Raw genomic sequence first — 25,839 nt, 5'->3', positions numbered from 1 at the left:
ACCTGAGAGAGATGATGGGAGATGACACCTCCACCTGCCTCACAGGAGGATGGGGGTAGAGAAGGGATGGGAGTGGGAGATCTCCACCTGTCTCTGAGATGGGTAAGGGTTTGAGAGATGATGGGAGATGACAACTCCACCTGTGTCTGAGAAGGGTGAAGGCTAGAGAGAGAGGAGGCTGTTCACAGGCTGTTCTGCTAGATGAACAGAACAGGGACAAAAATGGTTTCTGAAACCCACTGCAATGGTCACCATAGTGCTGTGTGTGTGTGTGTGTGTGTGATCGTGTGATCTAATAGTCCATTCAGCAGAGATGATTCCTTTCCAGTGGTATTATATTTATAATTATATATATAATTCTTGCTATTTTCCATTTCTAACATCAGTCAGAGTAAGACAATTATGCTGATATGCTATACACTTTCCTGAAACAAAAAAAAAACCCTCTTAAGTCTGCAAAGGCTAACACATTTCAAATCTTCAGCATTTCGACTAAATCCAGAAAGCCTACATGTCACTTTTAGATAGGAATTCTAATTTGGGAAACTGTTTAAATAAATCCCTATATGGATTTGAAGCTGCCACTGTAATACAGAGCTAACCACTTAGGGGACTTATTTCATCCTTCTCAAAGCTTGTCGGGAGTTTTGTGTGTGTGTGTGTGTGTGTGTGTGTATGTATGTGTGTAGCGAAGGGCATTGAAAGCACTGGCGCTGGTTGATGTCTCCAGCTCTAAGACTCGATACTTCAGAGACAAGCCAGATTACACGTCAGAAAGCCATTTATTCAAACCCTTCCGCAGAGTCAGTCAACAATAACAACGGGGAAAAACACTTCTACCAGTCAAGAGGCACCAGGAAATTGGTTTTCAGGCAGGCCTGTGTGATTCGGTTGTCATAATCCACGAGATGCCACCTCTCCCGCCTCGGAGAGAGATTAAGAAGCTGAGTCATCTCCATGAACAGAATATGTGAAACCTACACACTTCCAAAAACTTATCCAATGAAAAAAAAAGTCCTTAAGACGCAGGAAGGCAGAGACGTACTTGATCTTCTGTTTTTTCCCCTCTCCATTCCTTTCAATGTCACTCTCTTACTCCAAAAACTCATTCCTATTTCAGAAAAAAATCAATTTACAAAGCCCATAGTCCTCACAAATCAGTATCAAACAGTAGCAAGTGCATTTGTAAATCACTAACGCATATATTACAGTTTTTCTCAGTCGCTTTGGTGCTTTTCTCACATCACTATTAACATTTGCACAGCAGTTAGTGCATTTCTCAAAACAATTAGTGCAAACTGCAAAACCTAGTGGATAACCTGGAAAAGCATGTCACTTGCTCAAAATGGATAGTCCATTCCTCAAAAGCAAGTATTTATGTCAATGAAACTGCCAGTGTCATCAAAATGAGAAGTCTTGACACCATTGTTTATGAACAAGATAGTCAAATGGCTATGTCATGTTTTCATTACGACAGTTTATGCTCTCATTGTTTTCCTATGCAAAAAAAGGTCAGAACTCGGTGACACTACCTGAAAATGCTCAAGACAGCACTATACACTACTTATACAGCCATCTGAAAACTACAGTAAAGTTACAAATTGCTGTAGTTAGGGGAGTAAGTGAGTACAAGACACTGAATATGTACATTTCACAGTTTTAATGCTCTTTGCAATTCTACAGCATTGTGACAGAATTTGATAACTAGTTCACCAATTTTGTATGTAATGACTCAAGCAATGAAATGAAGACTATTAGTTTTATTGGGAACGACTATTCAGCATCCATAAATATAGTTCATTTTGACTGACATGACAAAGCAACTGATACATGTTCAAAAACATTTGCAATTTGTTCAGAGGAAGGAGAAATTGCTACTATGATGTGCACAAATGACTAAATGTTGTGGAGGTTGAACTAATAGTTATGAGAATTTTCATTCTGATCTGAGAAAAGCACCAAAGTGACTGAGAAAAACTGTAAATGCAATGCAATTCATCAACTTTTTTTCAATACTTCAGATATCTATATTAATAATAATCAAGATCAGTTTGTTGTGCCATGGAATCGGAGATGCCTCCAGGAATTGTGTTTCACAGGTAGTGAAATAAATAGCAGACATTTTCAGTTCATAAATTGTCAAGTCCTCTTTAAAACAGTAAACCTGTCCTCCACTCCCACCCTGGTCATGTATATTTCATAAAAACAGCCTTTCAGTCTGCTTAAAAACAGTGAAATTCATCATTAAAGCGTCTGTGTGCTCATGTTTCCCAAAGATGGTGAGTGAGTGGTGCTGTATGGAAGAAAACCAGAACCGCAGGAACTGAATCTGGTCTGAGAGCTTGAAGGTCGTTGTCTACGACTGACTGTAGGAATGATATAAACACCCTCAGGTGTCTCACATCTGTTTACTGTGCAAATTGAGAGAGGCTTCAGGTGACAACAGCAAACACCCAACAACAAGAGACAACAAGAGGACTGTTTTTTTTTGTTAAGCTGCAGATTTGATGTCACCAGAAAGGCATTTCTTCACAGTGACGTCCAAGAGCTGTCCTCAGAAGCTTCTGTGGGCCCAGGCCTGCCTCTTTCCCTTCAGTTGTGCTCATTATGGGATGGTTGGGTCGCTTGGGGCCCGGGAGGACTTCAGTGTGTGAAGGGTGGTGAGGTTAGAGGGCAGCTCTTTTTTTCTGAGCTTTTCTTTTTTGCCTGCTAGCTGTTAGCTCTTAGCCAAGAGAGCGCCCCACTCAGAGATCGGCCCCCGCTGCTCCGTCCGTGCACAGACTGACACTCACACAAACACAGTTTGTACAGCAAGACTGGTGGGATGATCCAGGTCTTCCTCCCAAGTCAGGTGTGTGTGATGCCTACATAGATAAAAGACAGAGACAGAGTTTATTTAAAAATAAGGCATTACACGGCTAGAGTGAGTCTGAGTGTGTGTGGGAGGCATTGTTGTTTACAATACCCTTTCTCAAACTTCTTTGACCTGAGGCCTGGTCATGTTAGACTTTTTGACTGAAGCACTGGACACATTTTGACTCTGCGGACCATAGTCCGAAGTCTATAGTTTGAGAAATCCAAGCATTCTACCTAAACTGGATGAGTGTTGGGGGGTCACCATCAGGGACACAATCAATCCATCAAATGTCTGGGGACTGGAGCCCAGCATTGGCCAATACCGCTCCCACCTTGGAGTCAGAGGTCCTGCTTGCCTTACCACATGGCACTGAACCCACAGCAGATCGACATCCCTAGCCCCTTGGCTTTCTATTGTTGCAGATTCATCTTTCATTTGAGGGAGGCATTATCGATCACTGGCAAGATGAACTGTGCCCTCTAAAACTCAGCAATGTGCTCCAATCCTGGGAAATGAGGTGTATCTTACTGTGTAAAGCTACGGACTTGACTAATTTTGAGCCACTTGACTAATTGGCTGTGAAAAATGTGAAAGTCATTGCTCATGGGGTAATGGAGTAATGATGACCGATTGAATATGAGATAATCTCAAACACACGACTAATCATCCATCCCTGAGTCATAATGACCACCTATGAAAAGGATGCTGAGGAGTTTGTGAAGCTCAGCAATATACAGAAACAGAGACACATTCCCATGGAGTACAGAAAATACGGTAACACTTTACTTTAGGTTTCTACATAAGAGTGACATGACACTGTCATAACCCGAACACTTACTCTAACTTGTCATGACAAAAAACTGAATGACACTTGACAGAAGCAACATGTCATAAATTGTTATGACATGTTCATGACGGTGTCATGTCCCTCTTATGTAGATACCTTCAAGTAAAGTGTAACCGAAAATACTAATGAATAGACCCTTTCAACAATGAAAACAAAAACAATGCTTGAACGTTCTATTTGGGCCCCAATCTACTTCCACTGCATTAAGATAACATATGGAATGTTAAAACGGAAGTCTTGTGGGGCCAATTATGATGCTGATAATGGAACTCTCTTGAAAGGGTCCATACATATGCTTAGTTATCTTTGAACCAGAGCAAGGTCTGACTAAGTGGGAGACGCGGTGGATCTGTTCACTTAATGCTGGCAAAAAAAGCACCTGGACTAAGTAACTAACAATGACTCCATAACTACATACTTTTCAGGTATCTGACAGTGGCTATGTTCATTGGCTCTGACTTCTATCTCTCCCGACCATAACTGACTGCTTTTACTTAGCCTGCTGTGTCCATCTAGATATGTGTTGAGCGTGCATTTTACAGTAATGGAACTTAAGTTCATTTAAACTTCACAACATGACTAAAAAAAATGGATCTACTTCAGATTGATAACATACGGTTTTGATTTTCTAATTAATTAATTCAATTAACTAACAATGACTCCATAACTACATACTTTTTCAGGTATCTGAAAGATTTTACTATGCCCATTACTGGGTGGTGTAGAGTGTTATTGTTGTATCATCCTAAGCCTCAGATGACATATTTTTTACTATGCAAATGAATCTGTCCCTATGCTTATTATGTTCCAATAAGCGAAAAAACATTCCTGGTAAATTCTGAAGTAAATTGGATAATATTTAGGTGGCCCACCATCAACCTTTATGAATGGTCGAAATTGTTGCCAAATTCAGGAAATCACCTCGCAATATGGGGGACTATGGGGGTATATTTTACATTATTTCAATATTATCAATTTTTTAGCTAGTAGTTATTTGAATAATAACCGTATTAAGGCCATAAAGCACATAGCTCATTGGATAAACATTTGGTTTTTTTATGTTGTCATACATATTTTGGTGATTTTTCTCAGATTTTTTTTTTTTCTATTTTGTATATGTTATTTGATGAAAAACACCTTAAATGTGTATTGTAACACTTCATTAATCATTTAATTTAACTGTTTTGCTATGGTGTTATAAAAATATCATAATTCCAAATCAGATATAGGCTACATGCGTGGGACTATTTTGTTTAGTGTAGAATAGTAGTTGTATCACACAGGATTACATGAACTTTCTTGCAACATGGCTTCTAGTGGAGAGCGTATTACTACTAATGCCAATCCACAGTCTTCAAAATGTACTTTGTCTATAAGACAATCGTCTTGGATATTTGGTTTGGGCAGTGGCCTCGTTCAGGATGACTCGATTATCACTGGTTCCGGCTTCCAAACTGTCGCCAAGTTCTCAGTTGCTTCGTGTGGTATCTTTCGGATGGTTCATCAGAAAACAGGACAAAGTGGGAATCAGCAAATATCGTACTGTTCCAGGTATCCAGCTTTCATAAAAAGGCCAACATTCCTTTGATATCAGAGAGGAAAGCCTGTGAAAAAATCATCAAACTTTTAAGTATAAGTATATATACTCTTTTGATCCCATGAGGGAAATTTGGTCTCTGCATTTATCCCAATCCGTGAATTAGTGAAACACACTCAGCACAGTGAACACACAGTGAACACACAGTGAGGTGAAGCACACACTAATCCCGGTGCAGTGAGCTGCCTGCAACAACAGTGGCGCTCGGGGAGCAGCCGTGGATGTGGGCACCCTTCGGTTATAAGCCCAAAGCCCTAACCAGTAGGCCACGGCTGCCCCCAAATGGCACTGATTTGGATGAAAATGCCAAACTCTGAGCTATCCCACTGAAACGACGGACCAGCCCATTTACACTGGAGAAACTTCCGAAGATGGAGAAAAACTGACAAGACTTTTGCTCTGTGGCCAGAAAACGCTGAAAGCTTGGTGAAGAACAAGGAGGACTTGTTATTTCTGGAGTCTATGAAAAATGACCGCCAGGCCTCATTTGGTTCATTCGATAAGGCATTAGCTGACCACATATATTGTTTTCCAGCCTTCAAATTTGGTACTGGCAAAACCCATGACAGCAAGCTTTTATTGATAGTTTACTTTCATGTTGTTTATTGAAAATGCCTGGCAAAGGCCATTTTATTGCATCTTCCCCGAAATGTACAATACTGCCATATCTCAGGAAGTAATAAAGATAGAGACACCGCGACTCACATCAAATGATAAAGTCCATATTTATATTCAACTTCCATTGACATTATAGGGCTAAACCCATTATTTTTGGCGTTATTTAAGAAAAAAGGATATTTACAGCCTAGCTTTATGGATGTCTTTAGTTGGAAACTTCAGAGGCTCAGTGGGCCACCTAAACATCAATAGAATTCAATAAAATTTCTCATGGAAGTTTTATTTGGTTAATGGAACAAAATTATTCTGGGACAGCTAAAAAATTTTTTCAAAAATGGCATTGATGCAAGAAAATGCCCATGCAAACATGCTAGCAAAACACTTCACACTTGTGACACTCTGTGATCAACATCTCAAAAAAGACTCAACCTAGATTAAATGCTAAATGCTATGATACAGATAGATAGATAGATATATAGATAGATACTTTATTGATCCCAAGGGGAAATTCAAGACTTGACTTGAAGACATGACTTGACCAAACAGTTCACCACTACAGAATACACAACAAAATAAGTGTTTTGACTGTGTGACCATGTAGACTTTCATTTTGACTGTGACCATATTGACCTCATTATGTTATTCTTTGTTATAGTTCCATATTCTCTCCCTGACCTTTGTCACACAGGTAGAGAGGAAATCCCCCCCCCCACTAGCTCCTTTGTCAGCACTGAACAAAGACATTGAGAAAAAAAAAAAAAAAGCTCCAGCATATCAAAAAGGCCACAAAGCCATGGCAGATTTGCTTCATCACTCTGATGGAGCCAACGGCAGACCATACATCACTAGGGCTGGGGCTGACCCGGGCTCAGTGAGCTACATGCCCAGGGATACAGCCCTGGGGGGTGGGGGCAGGGTGGGGAGGGCTTCCATGGAGGACAGCAGGAAGCTGTCAAACCTCTTTCAGTTGAACAAAAGACAAGTTAGGCCAGGTATCAGGTTCTCTTTTTTGCTGAGCTACGTCAGTGCCTGGTGTATGGATCAGTCCTTGGCGAGAGGAAGTATGGCTATTGTGTAGCAACAAAGACTAGCGCTGTTGCAAGCATAAGTGCTATTTGTTGCAATATTGGGACCGGTGTCTGACCTGACAGAAGCTTGAAAACACCACAGTGTTTCCCATACATTGACTTATTTGTGGCGGCCCACCACAATATCAACATTGACCACCACACAATGATTTTCCAGGTTGTACTAAATTGTGCTTAAATCTGGTTAGCATCATAACCACGCTGCGCTAATTTGTTAAACTGTTGCATTCAAGTTAATTCTGCAAACCTACCACCACAAATGGAATTTAATTATGTGGGGAAACACTGCACCATACACACATACTATGACTCTACTATGCAATACACATGCTTGAAGGTCAAAATAGATTCTGGGGACAGAATACAGAATCTATACTAAAGTGTCTGGCTAATTTCAATGAAACCCACTGTGTTAAGTCTGGTTTGACATAATTTCAGAAGTCATTGTTACGAATGACATTCAAAACAGTAATTATGTGCTTGTGCAATATGATTTCATAACAACCATTGTTTCACCTAGTAGCCTCTGACCACAAATATCATTCCCTAAGCAGAGCAAGCAGACGTGCCGATGTGATATGCTGGCACCTCCTTGGTCCAGTGAAAATGTATAATGCTATTGTGGAACCCTTCTTTACATCAATGCCACTGTCAACATAAACAGATGTACAGCATTTATTATTTTTAATGTATAGTGTATTTTAGCCAGGTTGTACATGTTTTTGGGTTCAGAAGGGCAGTACTGCATTATTCATTTAAAAAGGCACTTGAATGTCTAATTTAAAACTAAATAGTTTGTGCTATATACAAAACATTCTATAACTGTGAAGCAGTATCTCCATTCTCTTATGAGGGACCTGGAGAAATACTTCAGATATTACTGAATACCGCTAATGAAGCCAATGCAGACACTTTTAATTATAAGGTTACTAAGCCAACTGCAACTGCAGTCATCCAATCATTCCTTCCATCCATCCACACCAAACAGAAATTACGTTTTAAAAATTGGTATGGCATATTATCAGCATCTAGTCTGTCAGACACTTAATTATGTATTTAAGTTAAATGCTGTATAATTTTGGTTGCTCCAGTGAACTTCACTCCATCCTAACTATCATTACTCTGTTGTTTTTGTCTTCATGCACAATGGCAATTTGGCCCTGTCATTGGCAGACCAGACATGATCTAATGTTGCATTACTTAATGTCATAATTCAGTATGTGTCTCCAGTTCCCATATGTGGTGTTTGTGAAGCCATCTTACGTAACCTTTGTTTTAACTCCCGTTTTTATTCTCGTGAGGGCTTGGTCCCAAAACACAAGGCAGATGATACTTCTGCAGGAGAAATCTGAGGCCACCAAATGGTTGTTAAGTCATAGTTCCAACAGAGAACTAGAGGGTAAGGTAGTGTAAGGTTGCAGTGGTACTGGTTAGATCCCAGCAGTTTATTGTTGAATGTCCATCCAAGCAGTGTAAAAACGGTTCATGTTATGACTAAATTCACAAGTATTAATATAAATATTTGTATAAGTAGTTTTATTTTATGACAACCTATCAGGAGTACATATTTCAAGAGCATTTCTGAGCCTCTCCACACACAAGTGAAACTGAAGCAGGCACTTAAGAGCCTCTTAGCACCACCCTTCCTTCATTTCCTCCATATCCATAGGTTGGTTAAGGAGATTTGAAGCCTTTTAGGAGCTTCCCTGAACCCTCACACTCTCTCTCTCTCACACACACACACACACACACACACACACACACAAAACCCTATCCGCTACGGAGCTCGGCTGGCTTACCAGTAGCTAATCCCATCCTCATCACCTTGGCATGTTTGCACCACGTATCCAGCTTCATGCTAATCCGCTTCCTCTGCAGTGTGACAGCGCTAGGCGGCGGCCACAGCAGCAAGCAGTCAAACTATTTCGGAATGCTTCACAGTTTAAGTTGTACACACGGAGGGTAGTGTGTGTGTGTGTGTGTGTGTGTGGTGGGGGGGCGCCACTTAAAAAATATGTCAAACATAACGGCTTTACTCTACGCAAATTGCTGAGCACTGCATGAAATTGTTTTGGGGTTTTTTAATGGATTTGTGGCCACAGAGGTAGTGAATTGTAATGGTCCATCCTGATATTAACCATCGAGATCAATTCAGGCACAACAAATAATAATAAAAAAATAAAAAACACAAACAAAAACTGATAGATGTTGTGGGTTGCTATATGGGCTATTCCTGAGCTGCAGTTAAACTTCAAAACCCTCCAGAGCCTGCGCGTTAACTCTAGAGAGGTCAGTTCCCGACAGAGTGAGGCGGCCAAAATGACTAATCATCCCATCCAAATAAACTTTCGAGCCAACAAGCTCCTGAATATGGCTCTCTGACAACACTGAACATGCCCCCACAAAGTTAAATTTGGCAAAGTTAAACCTGCTGAGGCTCCAGCTGGCCCAGCGCACCATTCACCTCACATAAATATCATCAGGTCACCCGACAGGACAGTGCTGCAGGACATCCATCCTACAAGCCACAGAGCAGACAGCTGGGTGCAGTCAAAGACACACACAAGGTATTGTGGGAAGAGTAGCTCCAATCATACAGTAAACACAAGTGTTTAAAACGTCTTTGTGCAGTAGGCATACAAACATTTCATTGTTTTCAAATTAGTGAATTTCAAATCTAGTGTATCACTCCTTCCAGGCGCCAGACTGTCCTGCTTAGTGGGCAAATCTCTGGGCATGAGGCGCAGAGAGGAGAAGGGTGCTGAGTCATGGTAGAGAATGATGACTCAAGTTTACTCCCGGTGATAGGAGTGCCTCGCACCATGCCCTCAACGCTCGCTGCATCTGGTGCCAGTTTAAACGGGTTTGGCCTTCTGCACAGGGCTCAGCGTAAGTGTACCCAGCATGATGGGGTGGTGGTGGTGGAAGTGTTTACTGTGTGTCTGCTCCGTAACGCCACAGATGTCTATCAGACGAGTCACCACTTCCAGTTGGCGAACCCTGTGGGGCGAGCCAAAATGCCATGTTCCCATGTACAGAAACATGCCAATGCCACAATGGCAGATCAGATTATATCAGCGCAATCCGATTTACGGTCCTAGAAACAGAGGAACAATTAGCTGTTTCAGTCTTTCTGGATGCCGTGCGGTGGGGGCAGAGGATGCAGGGCCTGTCCAACTGGCAAATAACCTGGATTAGCACAGCACAATGCAGTACAGCGCAATACAAAGTGCTCACTAGGCAGGAACCAGCCGCAAAGCAGATCTCACTGCAGGGTCACATGACTCCATTCTGACGCCAAATCTCACCTAAATCTCTTCCTACCCTTTACTCACAGGAGCTGCATGTCTGAATGTTACTCTGCTACATTGCTAGGGTAGCCTACATGGGGCAACTATTACTTACTCTTGAAAAAGTATGAAGGGCTTATTAACTCATTGAGTGCCAAAAACGTAATGTTACGTTTTTCCTTCCCATGCGTTGAGTGCCAAAAACGTAATATTACGTTTTTAGCTTTTTTCTAAATTACGAAACTAGACACTCTAACACACCTTATATGTGATTTTGGGAACTCTGTGATGAATGGAAATGAAATATAAGACGATCGAAAACTCATGAAACCATTTTACCTGGACATTTTATCATAACTCGGTTGCCGCTTTGGGTCGAATCAGTGACGCATGCACACCAGCTCAAAACCAGGCCATTTTCGTGGGTCTATCACTAGGTGGCAGTCTCGCCAGGTCTCGCTAGGTCACTTCTCCTTCCTTTACAGGCAACACTTCATATTTCATGAAAGACGTTATATCTCCATTTCTAGAAAAAAAAAACAGCGATTTTGATAAAAACTAGCCACTGTTTAGCTTCGATTTCTCAGGAACAGAAGTGTGTAGAAATACGGTTTGCACCCACTGAGAGCTTAAAGTCTCACCTTTTCGAGCGAGCCATTGTATGTGTTCATAGCTATAACACAGAATATGCTGTGGCTGTACAAATATCATCAACAATGGTCTAGATTGCTGGCACTCTAGGACAAAGCTTCCGAAAACAGCTTGGCATTCAATGAGTTAAAGAACAAAGTCCATTTTTCTAAATTTTAGACGTGACAATAATCCATTGATAATGGTCAGCAAACACAAATAGGTGTGTGTAAATTAGACAAATGAGTAATAACATGACAGGCAAGAAAGAAAATCTAAGCTAATAATAAAGATAACAACTGCAACATTTGTCAAGTTATGTAATAGCTTTTTAATTTGGACGAATTCACTTATTTAGTGCGTTCTAGAAACCTGAATCATATTACAGAAGATGGTCATTTGACAGTCATTTGACCAATACCAGTATGTAGAACCCACCCGAACATGTGGGTGGGATGAGTAAGCAAGGAAAATAAGGATATTTAAACTTCACAACCTTGGTCTGTACCTTTATAAAAAATGCTCTTTCAAAAGAGGTTTGCTTTGACCTCTAGATTGAAAAAGGTCTTGAAAGAGACACATGCCTTTTTTTCTGTCAAATGCTATAGGCCTATGCCATATAAGCTTAATATGAACTGAATAAGATCTCAGAAACTGTTTAAGAAAAAAAGACATAATCTGTTGCTCTGAAATGATCTGTAGTCAGGCACTGAAATTGCACTTTGCAGGCCTATGAGCTTGTGTCAGGGCCAACCTCTGACAGTTCCAGATGCTTTAAGTGCCAGTACCACACACACATCAACACCCAGCTGGCTTTTGCTTATTTCCCACAAATGTATTTTAATCCAAAGTGACCTCTGGCACAGTGAATGTGTGTACTCTGGAAGCTTAAATCAGATGTGTGGTCACCATCAAGCTAAATCAGCTGAGCTTGCCACTGTGAGCAATCACTTTAACCACAAACTTCCCTCATCTTGCTGTTGGTTTGGACTCACTTCAAGATACACCTTCGAGACAATGTCCATTGTTACGGTCACTATGTTGATGACATTCTGGATTTGTACACAATCTCTATAAACCACATTGGTTACCAAGCTGTCCAATTCCATGCAATTATTTTAGCCTATCTTCCTGCTCTTAAAACCAAACCGAGAAACCCACTGTCTCCACTATTCTCACAATGGAGACAAATTGGAGCCGTTCCCAGCAGCTTTCAGAACCATTAATGAGAAACTCCTGGTTTTGCTCAGCACCTACTTTACATGTAGTTCCCACAGGGTCAAGAAAAAAGATTCTGAGGAGAAGAGTGGAGAGTGCTTGGTCGTAGGATTTACCCACATGGGACTGATCATGGGAAAGGCTGCATGTCTGTGTGGTGGCTGCTTTCTCATGGCCCTTATAGGAGGCTATGATATACCAATGCTAATTACCTTCCACATAAGATCCACATAAAAAACAAGAATGGCAAAACGTGAGGCCTTACTTTTGTAATGCAGTGTAAGCCTGCAGATCCATGTTCTAACTGGAAAAGAGCCAAAAGCTACAAACATACTGAACAACCTTCAGATTTGTCATCTTTCATGTTTAGGTGAAGGCAATACATAGCTTACAGTTCTACTGGTAAAAATTATGGCGGTTTATTCATACCATCTCTTACTGTACAGGAATCACCTCAAGAGGAGTTTTCTGTGTGCATATTCTGGGGTGGGTGTGTGGTATAAAGGAAGCTAATAACCTCCCCCTTCTCATCAACAGTGATTCAGAGAGTGCACCCTGCCTGGATCCTAAAAATAAGAATCTAATCAAGTCTGATTCACCCCCCAGCTACCAGGCAGAAACGGTGCACTGACACTTAAGGGAGGCCAATTATACCTCCAGCTCTTCAAGAACAACTGCAGTGTGGGCTTGCCGTGGGAAGACATGGAATAACATTTACACTGGGTCACGCAAAACTCTAGGAGAGATAAGGAGACTGTACGGTGTTCATTTTAGGACATCCTCAGACTCAGGTGTCAGACTCAGAAAAACATTGGTCATCTTCAGACAAAACTGCCTCAGCGTCAGAAAAACCAGACTCAGATGTCAGACTCAGAAAAACATCTGTCATCTTCAGACAAAACTGCCTCAGCGTAAGAAAAACCTCATTCATCCTCAGATAAAACTGCTTCAAACCAAACTGCCTCAGAAAAACATCTCTAAGGAATCAGGTCTCAGAAAAAATGCTGTCAGAAAAAGTGGAGTCAGGTCTGGTATTACATCATGGCATAGCACATTTGTCTTTATGGGGGTTTGGGAATAATGATGTGATGATAATGATGCAGGTTTCTTACAGGTAGGTAGTGTACAACTGGGAAACGGTTAGCAAAAGTAAGAAATAATGGTCCAGGTGTCGCTCTGGACTTTAAAGTGGTGGAAAAATGTTTAACCCACTTTTCCCTAGCTCATTGAATGTACCGTAGTCCCAATGAAAAACAAATTATTTTGCTGTATGTAGTACAGCTTACTCCAATATGTGCCTTACAGCAGCTGCTAATGTTACTAGCTGGGTGAGGTTAGCTAAGTTACATACATGGATTTCCTACAATGTGTATACCATTGGATCACTTTCTACCTTTACTTATAATTTCTACATCTAACCAAGCACCAAATATAACATGCCAGTGACAGAATGAATGTATTAAGCATAATAATAAACTCACCGTTCTGTATCCGTCGTCTTCTTCTGTCCCCACAATAACTTTTCATTTGAGACTTTTTTAGGCCTGACTCTGTTTTTTTTCTGACAGCGGTTTTTCTGAGACCTGATTTTCTGAGACCTGACTCCACTTTTTCTGACAGCGTTTTTTTCTGAGACCTGACTCCACTTTTTCTGACAGCATTTTTGAGACCTGACTCCACTTTTTCTGACAGGGTTTTTCTGAGACCTGACTCCTTAGAGATGTTTTTTCTGAGGCAGTTTGGTTTGAAGCAGCTTTATCTGAGGATGACAGAGGTTTTTCTTACGCTGAGGCAGTTTTGTCTGAAGATGACAGAAGTTTTTCTGAAGCTGAGGCAGTTTTGTCTGAAGATGACAGATGTTTTTCTGAGTCTGACACCTGAGTCTGGTTTTTCTGACGCTGAGGCAGTTTTATCTGAAGATGACAGAGGTTTTTCTGACGCTGATGCAGTTTTGAAGATGACAGAGGTTTTTCTGACGCTGAGGCAGTTTTGTCTGAAGATGACCGATGTTTTTCTGAGTCTGACACCTGAGTCTGAGGATGTCCTAAAACGAACACTGTAAGACTGTCTTAACTCAGGGGTGGAACTAGGACCTTAAAAAAATATAAAATTTAAAAGTGACAGGTTTTGGTATTTTAATTTACTCCCTTGGGTCATTTCACTAAAGTTTGCACGGGTCTAATGATTTATGATTTGGGGGAAACCTTAAGGAACATCCAATCCCTTCCATAAGTCCCATTCCACCCCCTCTTGGTTGTTACGTTCTCACACATTTGCCACACCCTGCAGCAACCAACAACTTGGCTTATTTAAAGGAAAAAAAATCACATCACCGTCATCTACGTCACCGAGTAGCCTGGCTCTGACCTCTTACGTACTTCCGCTCAATTTTCATTTTCCTTCAGCACGTCGTCTGGGATTTCGGTCTATTCGCGGGTTTTCTCAGGCCAAATTTTAAGTGTCCAATCAGCGAACAGAGGAGGTGGCTGAGAACAATGACGTTGAGGTTGTGCGCTAGTTTGAGCATGACATAACCAAATGTTAGTGATTGGTTATGGAAGATCATTATGGAAGATAATTTTAAACTTCAACAAAGTACTCGCCTTCAAGGAAGTTAACGATTGACAATGGAAAGTGGCCAGACTCTGTACATTATGAAATGTACGAGAGTCTGGTAGGACCAGGCTAGTCACCGAGTACTGTCTGTACAAAAAAAACAACAACAAAAAACAGCTAAAGCAGCCAGGCAGCTACAGCACTACACCAGAGACTTTCTAATGTGGAGACACAGCACTCAAAAAATCCTCCATAGAAATGTATGGGGCTAGTTTGTAACGCCAATATGGCCGTTGTCTACACATATCCCACCCCTTCCTCGGCAAAACATTGACATGTGAATACGTTGAGCCAATCATGTGGTGTGTTGTGAAGACATCGTGCCAATTATGTGTTGTGAACTCGCAGCTGGAGCAAGATTGGTGTCGTGAAGCCTTGCTTACACGCATTTCTGCCGAAGAGGATGCCCATTGAGTGCCCAAAAAGCGTTGCAATATGGCCACTGAGTGGAGGGACTTGCCTAAAAGGACTTTGACATGGAGGCTCACGGACATGCCCCCACAGTGTAGCGCTGTAGCTGCCTGGTTGCTGTAGCTGCTGGAACTAGCAACTCAAGCTAGGTAAAACCGATTGTTTTCATGTTTTTTTCATACCGACTAATTAGAATTCACCGAGACCGATATTTCTCCATTAAGGTCAAATGATAATTAAGTAACTTTTTCCATCCCTGACTCGTTTAATTTCTCACATTTGTGAGCTGCCCAATGGACAATCCATAATGCTGCAACAATTCATTGATTATTTGTTATCAACTTGTAACTTAATCAACAACTATTCATCATCGGTTAGTGAATTTGTGCCATACTTTATGACACTAAACTAAATGTCTCTGCTGTGTGGACATTTGAGGAATACTTGGCTTTGAGAAACACTGATCAACATTTCTTTCACTGTTTTCAGACATTTTATTGATCAAACAAAATCAACAAATTGAGCAAATAAATGACTGATTCATCAACTGCAAATAATTGTATGTTGCAGCCCCAGCATTCATCCAATGAAAGGTCTTCAGTACTATTTGAATTGCTGCTCACTGACAGAGGAGAGGAGTGCAGTGGACTAATTTCCTCACCAAAAATCCCAGATGTCAATGTATTAATGTGCACTACCGCTGCCACTGATCTAATCATGCCAACCTGTACACTACACAAGTCTACTGTTCTTCCTGCAGTAATCAGCACTTCCCTCTCACTGGTGTGTGTGTGTGTGTGTGTGGGTCTGCTGAAATTTCAGAATGCAATGCAATGCCAGGAAAACGCTGGGTATACTGTAGGTAGCAGGGCTGAGGTTGGCAGTGGTTCTGTGAATTAGCCCAAACAAATTTGGGCTGCAGTAAGTAAGGGGAAGGTTACAAGGCACTTTACGCTCAGCTCAGATTCTTAGCAGTCATCAGATCCACTGCAGTGAGATGTCATGCTTTGCTGATGTTGTATGTGCTCAGGTTCAGAGCTCAGGTGCTTCACGAAGCAAACCGTGTCCTTTGTAAACTTCATATCAATGCCTGATGGTCTGCTGAGCAAGCTTTTTAAAACAAGAATTTGGTGCTTGCAGATATACTGTAATAAAGTGGTCCAAGTTTACAGTTAGATACTAAAATATTGACAAAATTAATGGTTAGAAACTACCAAGAACAGTTTTTTTTTATTTATTTTTTATTCAAGGGTTGCGTAAGCACCATACCACTTTTATTATTATAATAATATAATATAATAATAATAATAATAATAATAATAATAATAATAATAATAATAAACTATGGATGAGAGAAATATGAGGGGCCGTCACTCAGCACATTTCACTTTGGAAACCTTTGTCTGGACAGTCCTTCTATCTCAAGCAACTAACAGTACTGGGAGATCAGGTCTGACATGTTTTTCTTTATCAGTCTAGGCCAGTTCCCTAGTCATCGAACCAGTGAGCGCCATGTGTCTGGCACACCCTGCTGCGTGACAGGAACTCCGCAGAACAGGTGAGGGGCAGCGAGGGTAGTCTCCAGGTAGTCACTTCCTATTTCTATACATCTCTAAACAGAGCTGTATTCTATACATTAACAGAGCTGTATGTGGTAATGTTCGGATAACAAATGTGACACAAAATGGCATTCATTCAAAATAAAAATAAAATCAAGAAAAATATATACTCATGACATATTATACAGTTTAACCCAATGGATTATTCATACCCAAGCCAAACATTTGTTTCAATTTTAACTTTTGATTTAATTTTATTTCTAATTTGACTAAGAAAACAGACACATTTCATTATTATATTATCTCACAATACATCATCTTTGGTCTCACGGTTATGTCTTTTCAATGCAAAAAAGCCTATTGGTAAATTGAAAATGCAATATATTAACATTTGTCATGGGTATGAATTATTCTGGGCTTAAATGTATATTTTTAGAAATTAATTCTTGTTAGGAACCCTGCTTCATCTAACACAACGGGATGGACTTGAGGTTTTTAGTTGGAATAGTAATTTCACCTCAGACAGGTCTATAACAGTGCTGATAAAAAACAAAAATAAATATTCAACACATGGTCCTGAAGAACGCTCACTTTCTCCAGCTGGTCTACACAGATCTGGAAATGGCACGGTTTCTGACAGTGAGAGAGAGAGTGTGTGTGTGTGTGTGTGTGTGTGTGTGTGTGAGAGAGAGCCCTCAACTCAAGCCGTAGATGGATAAATGGCAAATCAGCTCTGGATAAATCTCAGCCTGGTGAGAGGCAGCCCTGGAGCAGGAAAGACAGCCTCCATCTCCTCAACTGTCTCGCTCTCTCTAAGCAAGACAGCCTCCATCTCCTCAACTGTCTCAGCTCTCTCTAAGCAAGACAGCCTCCATCTCCTCAACTGTCTCACTCTCTCTAGGCAAGACAGCCTTTCTCCCTCCATCTCCTTTGCGCTCTCTCTAGGTGAGACATCATATCCCTCTCTCAGCTGTCTCTCTCTTCCTCCAATCTGTCTCACTCTCCTGACACTTCTACTCATCTGCTGTCCTCCCATCCCTCTGTCTAGATCACCTGTAAGTCTCTCTCTCCTTTACCTCCTACACTCTCTCACCTCCTCTCTCTATATATTTTATGTCCTTCCTCCCGCTCCCTTTCTCTGCCTCTCCATCTTTTAGTCTTGTGTCCTCTCTCTCTCTCTCTCTCTCTCTCTCTCTAGCTGGCTGCTGCAGTTGTTGAAATATTTATGGCATGAAACAGGATTCCCAGGCCAGCACTAGTGCGCATCAATTCATGCAACTCACTATTCCTCTCTGTCCGTCTCTCTCTCCACACCGCCAGCACACTGAACCAGTGTGGCGTAATAAACACACAGGTATTTATAAACACCAACCAGCAGCCATGCTCACCTGTACCTGCCTCACCCTCCCAGAAGTCAGGAAAAAAAAAAAAAAGGATTAGAAAGAATTAAACATGCAACGTGCAGAATGTCAGAAAGCATTACAGGACTGCTACAGTGCTGCCCAAGAGATCCGTGAGCATTTCTATACCCCTCTCATCTTGTAGGAAAGAGATTCAGATGTTGGCCTCACCTTTTGAAACAGAAAAACATCTTGCTCCCTCTAAGCTAGTCCTTGTGTCCAAAAACTTTGACGAATACCAGCAGAAGCGCCCGACACTGGCTGCACAGGAAGCAGATCTGGCCCTGGTCTGGTGTGGGTCAGTGCCAGATCAGAACCAGATTCATGTCATTTCTCAGCTGTTATCTGGGCTCAACAGGGGAGGCATCGTGTGTGTGTGTGTGTGTGTGTCAGGGAGAGTGTGTGAGATAGAGGGGGAGGTGTTAATGATTAATCATGGGAGAGACGGTTTACACATCTTTAGGGAAGGACCCAGATGGCTGTGGCTATGATGGAGACAGGATCGGGACAGACAGCAGTGGCGACAGCAGAAAAAATAACCTGTGGTGGCTCTGGGGATACGAGGAACTGCTCAAGATCCTAAGGGGAAATCAATTGTCTCTCCAGTGGTCTTGGCGTGAGAACAAACATGAAGGTTGCACTTTCTGTGATGAAAACAGGAATTGTTGCCTCCAACTGTCTCCAGCCACAGGGTGAAACTAAACAGCTGAAACTAACGGCGGCTAGTTTAAGTTCTGCTTCGGCCTACATAGATGTAAGAAAGGCATAAGACGGACAATTATCCTAAATCAGCCTAGGAATCTCAGCCTTGTTCTCTAAGCCTTATGTTTTATGAACTGCATCTGAATGTGAGAGTCTACTAAGGTCAGTGTGTGGATGCCCAGGTACTCTCTATTTTTTCCCCCATTCACAAAGTGGACTCCAAGCTGACTTCACTTACTCCCCAAGTACAGGGACACCCCAAGCAGACAAAATGTAGATTATTAGATTATTCTAAATACACAATCTGACTAAAACCATAACAACGTCAGGCTGGACTGTCATGATGCCGAATATAAATTATTATGCATTCCTATTCCCATGACATGGTAAAACAGCATTGCTTTGGTTATATAAAGTTTCTAACTGAAGTCAAGCATAAAATACAAGACATCTTTTAGGCCTTGTAATTTATTGATGGGGTAGCGGAATATTATGTAAACAGCTTATGGAATCCTATAAAACATATTTCTTCAGACTGCTGGTTATACCTACTACTGTATGATTCTGTGTGGACTAGTCTGCTGAACTTTGGAATTGACACTGGGGGCTAGTCCACATGTACCAAAACAAACTTTTTTTCCTCCGTCTTTCCTGGAACCTTATCAAGAATATTTGCGTCCAAACGGATCCATCTCAACACGTTACTTCATATCCTAGGCCTATAGGTAGCACTGTTTTCTTACAGAAATTGGCCAAAGCTTGCGCGCTGTAGGCTATACAAACAGACAGAATAGGCTAGGACGAAAATGGCTAGTGCAAGGAAACCCGAATTGTTTGTGTGGACTGATAGTGAACTCAACTGTAAAACTAATAAACTTCATTTTTAAGGTTTGTGAAGGGTGCAGTCCCGTACAAATAATCTCCTTTACTTTCTTTGGTTGTAGGATAGTCTGCGATTCACATTAGTTTTGGCTATCACCGCAAATGCATAGGCTACTACACGCTAGGTCTACCCAAGTTAGGCTATTCTGTTGCCACATTTATAATATTGCTAGAATACCTTCGTTAGTAACAGTCAATACTTTTGCCTGCATCAAATCACGCATTCGCATTTAGTGCGCATCTACCATAGGCTTAACATGAGTTACGCGTCTTTGTATGCTCATATCCGACTTCACTAGACTATGAATGTATTTGTTTATGTTGTAAGACATGTAAAATAAATGAATGACACGGCACTATGCACAAATTAATTTAAACTTACACCGCACTTCCCTAATAACTTCTGACTAGTTCCCTCACGTCACCGACGATAGCTAGAAATGCATCAAGAAAACACAGGGAAAACACTGTTCAGTCCACCAAGTCATGATAATGATCTTCTCATGAAGTCATGAGAATGAGTCATGATTGGCGCTGCGCAGCACCAGTTGTGATATTTATCCTACTGAGTGTAATCATAGGTAGTCATGTATGAAAACTAGTATTGTTAGGCAATGTCAAGTCCAGGGCAGCTGAGGTGTGGCGATGACATCATTAATACACAGGCTACGGTTTCAGATTTTTCCACCCTGGGACCAGGTTTCAAAAAACTGCGGTTTCGGGCAGTGCGTTTACAGGATTCGTTTGGACGATCGGCCAAGACGAAGCAAAACCAGTGCGTTTAACCCAAAAAGCGTCTCAGTGTGGACAGGGCCTGTGATTGACATCAGCAGGCCATGACAATAGCCCGTACTTGATAGGCCAGCCAGTAATTACAGCTGATTGAACTGCAGCGGGTGTTCTCCAGCTTGTGAGCTAATAGGCAATTGACTACAGAGCCTCTGTAATGCAGATCACAAATCAATGAGTGGAGTGGTTCATTGGCTCTACATGAGAAATGTGTCCCATTGATCGGAGTGAGGGACTGTGGAAAATGTCAGCTCTGAAAGAGCGGCTTTGTGCTTTAGTGACCATTAAAATCACTTTATCTGGACTTCCCAAATGTTTTCACACAATGACATACATACATAATCCATTTATTTATTTATTATATATATATATATATATATATAAATATATATATAAATAAATATAAATAAACAGTGGACAGTGTACACTCTGTCAAAAGTGAAGACACTTCTCATATATGGTCAATGGACTATATACCAAAGACGGCGCTTGGCCAACATTATATATTTTTGGTGGGGCCTCAGTTGTATTGTAGTGCTAGAACTTTAATCTGTCACCTGTCTTTTAGATAAGTAATGCATAAACAAGTGTCTTCTCCCCATGAATATTTTGTGATATATTTAAAAATGTCTTTACTGTACCAGTTTACTCAGACCATTGCACCTAGTGAATGAGCACATTCAGCTGCTGAAGGATTTTAGAGTTGACCTGGCAAATTTTGGATTTGGAAATTATTTTGTGAGCTTAATGCACCAATTTAAGTTTAGGTTCACTGCTAGTTACAGCCCTGCTGAAAGTCACAAGTTCTCAGCCATTGAGAAGGGTCTGGTGTCAACAAGGCTATTTATGTGTGTGCCAAAGTTGAAGAAAAAGTTACCCAGCTGGGCATAAACGAAGATAGAAGATATTCAGTATCCAAGTGAATATGAAAGGAGCATAATATCACAGAAGATGCTGTTACAACCCAGCTGACATTCCAACAGAACTATAATGCTGGCCGAGAGCCTCCCATGGCATAAAGTCCATTCTGGGTAGGACCTGGCCAATTTTGCAGAACCATGTTCATTAATTGGTTCCACAGCTCTCTTGCCTTCAGTGACACTCCCACACTCATCCCATGAAAAACAGGAAATGCCCCCCCACCTCACAAAGAAGGAAATATTACATGGCCTCTAATACAAGAGGATACTGTAAACAAGCTTAGGTGACTTACCTCCTACTTGTAAATGAGTAAATGTTAGGTTCTGTCACGCTGCGTGTGCTTTACCTGGATGAATATTTCTGAAATATTTTGTTACATTGCCATTTTCTAAAACAACAAATAAATAAATATACCTGTACTGCTCAAAAAAATTAAGGGAACACTTACAGTTTTCCACAACTGTTAAAACACATTTTTTGAAACCTTCCTTCCTTTTCTCTATTCTCAAACTACATTCACAAAATGTATGACAGTTCTTGCAAAATAAAACTCACCTCAAAAGTTTTACTTGTGCTCAGAGCCAAACAGTGTCAGAGTACCGATCCAGTGTATGATTGAAGTGTTCCCTTAATTTTTTTGAGCAGTATATATAGCTAAAACCAGACAAGAAAAAGCAGGACGCAAATGCACTAAAATAGTGTAAACGCTTACCCAGTTTGATTCCACTTCCAGATTGAGACTACTAGGCAGGAAGATGTTTCCAAGTGCTCACAAAAGCTGTTGGAATTAATGAGTAAGGCACTGTAGTGATACTGTTCCAGTTGTCTGACATTGGATCATAACAGTCTAGTGTTTTACACCGCTGTGTCCCAAAGTAGCCGCCAACTACATACAGTTTGTTTCCCGATGCCACAGCATGGCAGCTCATTCTCTTTGAAGTCATGTCACCCACTCGAGTCCACAGGTTGGTCTCACAGTCAAACCGGTAAGCAGAAGCGGCCGTGAACTCTGTGTCTCCCCCCATGATGAAGATCTGGCTGCCCAGCACAGCTGCTGCCGTGTAGCGCCAGGGCTGTGGGCACTCAGCTGCAATTAACCAGCGGTTCTCCACAGGGTCATAGCACTGCACCTTGGACGCCTTGTCTCGGTGGATGGTTGTACCACCAAAGACAAATAGCTTAAGCTTAGCGCTGACCACAGCAGCATTACTGACACCATCCCTGAGGGGAGCCATCATTGTCCACTTGTTGGTGAGAGGGTCATACCGCTCCACTTGCTTGAGTGAAACAGAGGGAGAGGCTGGGAACACACCAGCAATGGCTGTGTGGCCCCCAACCACATACAGGCAGTTCTCCAACTCTGCAGAGCCATGGCCAAACCGTGCAATTAGCATGGGTGCCCCTTTTGACCATTCCTCATGGACAGTGTCATAGATCCACACATCCTTGGACACCCCATTCTCTGAACCCCTCCCTCCAGTCACATAGACCTTACAGCCAATGGCACAGGCACTGAACTCTTTCCTTGGACTTGGCAGGTCAGACTTGGGATGATCTCCTTGGCTTTGTGGTCCACCTGGTAGATTTTGTCACACATGAACGTTTGTCCCCCAAGGATTAAAAGTGTATGTCCAGCCTTTCTGGGCCGGGCACAGGGACTGGTCACAACTCCATCGTTCTGCAAGATCTTCTTTTTACACTGCATGGCCTCCTCCACTATCAGCCGGCTCCTTTTGTCTGACATAACCAACTCTTCGCATGCAACTGCCTCAATAAGGCATTCCGAGGGTAACAGAGCTAGTCGAATACCCCTCAGCAGCTCTGGCAGGTAGTCTCTTCGACTCTCTAGGTCATAACGCACCCAGCGCATCACAGCATGGAACACAATCTGCTCATCTTCAATCTCCAACTCATCACTAAGGATTAGGTCAAGCAGCTTGTCTTTGGAAAGGTTGTAGAAGTCCTCTGTGTCTCGAACAGTTTCGAAGTGGACCAGGCACATCCTCCAAGATAGCTCGTACAGGCGCTTACACTGATGGGCATCTGACAGGAGCATCATGCCTAAGCAGTTGGACGAGTGCAGATTCTTCTCTAGGAATTCTGCAGCTGCGTCCCTGATGTCATGAAACTGCAGCATGTCTCCTGCCTCCAGTAGTGACTCGGCATTCTCCTCGTTAATGATCACGCGGGACGAGTAAGCAAAGTCCAGGAGAAGCTCTAGCACCTCTGGGTGCACGCTGTCGTGGAAGTTGACCTCACTATCGATACTCTCGCGCAGCCCCCCACTAAACATGGCCTCAAAGTAGCGGCTGCAAGCGGCCAGCACGGCCCGGTGACAGGGGAAGGAGCGGTCGCCAGCCCACAGAGTCACATCTGTGAACATGCACTGCTTGCGTAACGTGTTAAGGTGCGTTAGCACACTGTCCGGATGTGATGGTTTGTGGAACAGCGAGATATTCATGGAGCCTGTGCTGGTCCGAGACTTGCGGTTTTCATGAACGCTGACTGACATTTTCTCTGATGTCTCCAGCGGCTCACTTGTCCCGATCTCTCGAACTGCAGAGAAATGTAAAAGGAACATGCATTAAAAAAAAAAAAAAAAAACTCAATTCTTGCACTCAAATAGGTCACTTTACACACATAGTGTTTTAGTGGATGCATTTCACTGCCCTATATAAGGATCCTTTGGCCTCATTTAATTTAAAGCTAAAGAGAGTTTCATCAGTAAGCTTAAACATTTACTTTATTATATCTTCGAAATGCATTTCTCTGTTTTACTGGAACTTAAAGATAGACATTTTAGATGTGCTATAGGTTTTGATCACAAATTAATTAAATTCTGCCAACAAAACACTTTTATTTTTGCTTGTCCAATCCACAGCTCTTGAGTTTTGCCAACCAAGGTCATTTACAAGCATCTAACATCCAAACACATTTAAGTGCAGCTAAGCAAGACCCTGAATTTGTGGAGCAGTGCACTTGCAGCTCTGGCGCAAGTTAACAGAGAGGTCCCTATGGACTGACATATCTTTGCACTGCGATGTTTCCATAGAGAACAATAACGAATAGGAAGGACTTTGAACAGCCAGCTCTGTCCTGATCTGTGACATATTGTTTGTAAAAGATGTGCTGACATGCATATGTGGTCTATTTAATTCACAGTGCAACAGTCTCTGGGGTCAACTGGAAAGCGTGGGGGCTGCAGGCAGGTGCAAACAGATTGGAGGGGGGGGGTCTGAACAAGGGTGCAGGGCACAGGCAAAATGGAGGGTAGGGTTGGGATGCAGTTCTGTTATAAGCAGTTAGTGTGGTTCAATGTCAACATTTACATTAGTCCCACTCTCACAGGCTGTGGGCAAGACATGAGCTCATGTGCATTCCAGTCGACGATTAGTTACGATCAGCTATATCAATAAGAACCCCCCAGAATTGGGGTTCACTTTAGATAAAGGTTATTTTGTGGAACCACACAGGCCGCTTTACAGGGTCAAAAGGGCTGCAGGCATTTTGTCTGTCACTTACAGCGACAGAAGCTGCTGACCCAGCCACAGGCACTCAGAGTGAGGATCTGAGAGGGGGTCTGCATTGGTCCCCCAAAGACGCCACTTCAACGGGTCACGCTGACAACAACACCGTCCCTCTGCGGGCAGTTCAGAGATGGAGGACAGAAGGGGACAGAATCAAAGCATAAAACAACACAGAGCTATGTTTTGCAATCACCGCTGTACCCTAGGGAGGAGGGGAAAGATGCATATTCTGCCGCCTAGTATTCAAGGCTCCTCTTTTATTCTTGCAATCAAATTAACGTCTTTTATCCCTATCCATACGGGAGGTTCAGTGCTCTAAATCCGTTGTTTTCTTTAAAGGGGCACTGCTACAGAGTTCCACAGCCATCGCAACACCATCACCTATGGCAACTGTCACTCACGCAAGGTGCTGAATCACTGCCAGTGAACAGGCTAGTTAACTTGCCCAGGCATTCATAAGGATGTGAAAGAGCCACCGCTTCATTGTAATGCCAAGAGAGAAGCAGTGTTACAAAAGTCTCTTTTTTCTGCTGAGTATTCTTCCCCAGTAAACAGTGCCACTCTCCTAACTAATAGCCTTCCTGGGGTCCTTTCAGATGAGGTGTTGGTATTCCTGTGCTTCTCAACTTTCCAAAACAAACCAGGGAAATTGGGGAGGGGGGCTTGCTATAATTCAGGGAGAGTCAGTCAGACACTGGCAAGTTCTCTGTGTTTGTTGACTAATACGGCTTACCAGCTGGTACGCAGTCTGTCAGTGGTTAAAAGATCCATCCATCCAATTCCAAATGGGTAAAGGCCTGACAGAGTGCTAGCCAAGACAACGGACATTACATTTCTGTTAGGATATGTGGTTTTCGAAAGACCGTGCTAGCCAAGACAACGGACAT

General features: G+C 42.1%; 1 protein-coding gene across 1 annotated transcript; it reads right to left on the bottom strand.

Moving 5' to 3' along the window:
* Positions 1 to 1,864: 1,864 nt before the first annotated feature.
* LOC125303524 (kelch-like protein 25) lies at positions 1,865 to 25,732 on the bottom strand. Its single transcript, XM_048257306.1, is given in 5 exon segments — positions 1,865 to 2,864; positions 22,138 to 22,977; positions 22,980 to 23,981; positions 24,948 to 25,065; positions 25,686 to 25,732. Coding segments are annotated over 3 exon segments (1,875 nt in total). The 5' UTR covers positions 25,012 to 25,065; positions 25,686 to 25,732; the 3' UTR covers positions 1,865 to 2,864; positions 22,138 to 22,168.
* Between the last annotated feature and the right edge of the window lie 107 nt (positions 25,733 to 25,839).

The sequence above is a fragment of the Alosa alosa genome, chromosome 11 (assembly GCF_017589495.1).
Source record: "Alosa alosa isolate M-15738 ecotype Scorff River chromosome 11, AALO_Geno_1.1, whole genome shotgun sequence".
Taxonomy (NCBI): domain Eukaryota; kingdom Metazoa; phylum Chordata; class Actinopteri; order Clupeiformes; family Clupeidae; genus Alosa; species Alosa alosa.
The sequence above is the reverse complement of the archived record's forward strand: the minus strand, read 5'-3'. Positions and strand labels throughout refer to the sequence as shown.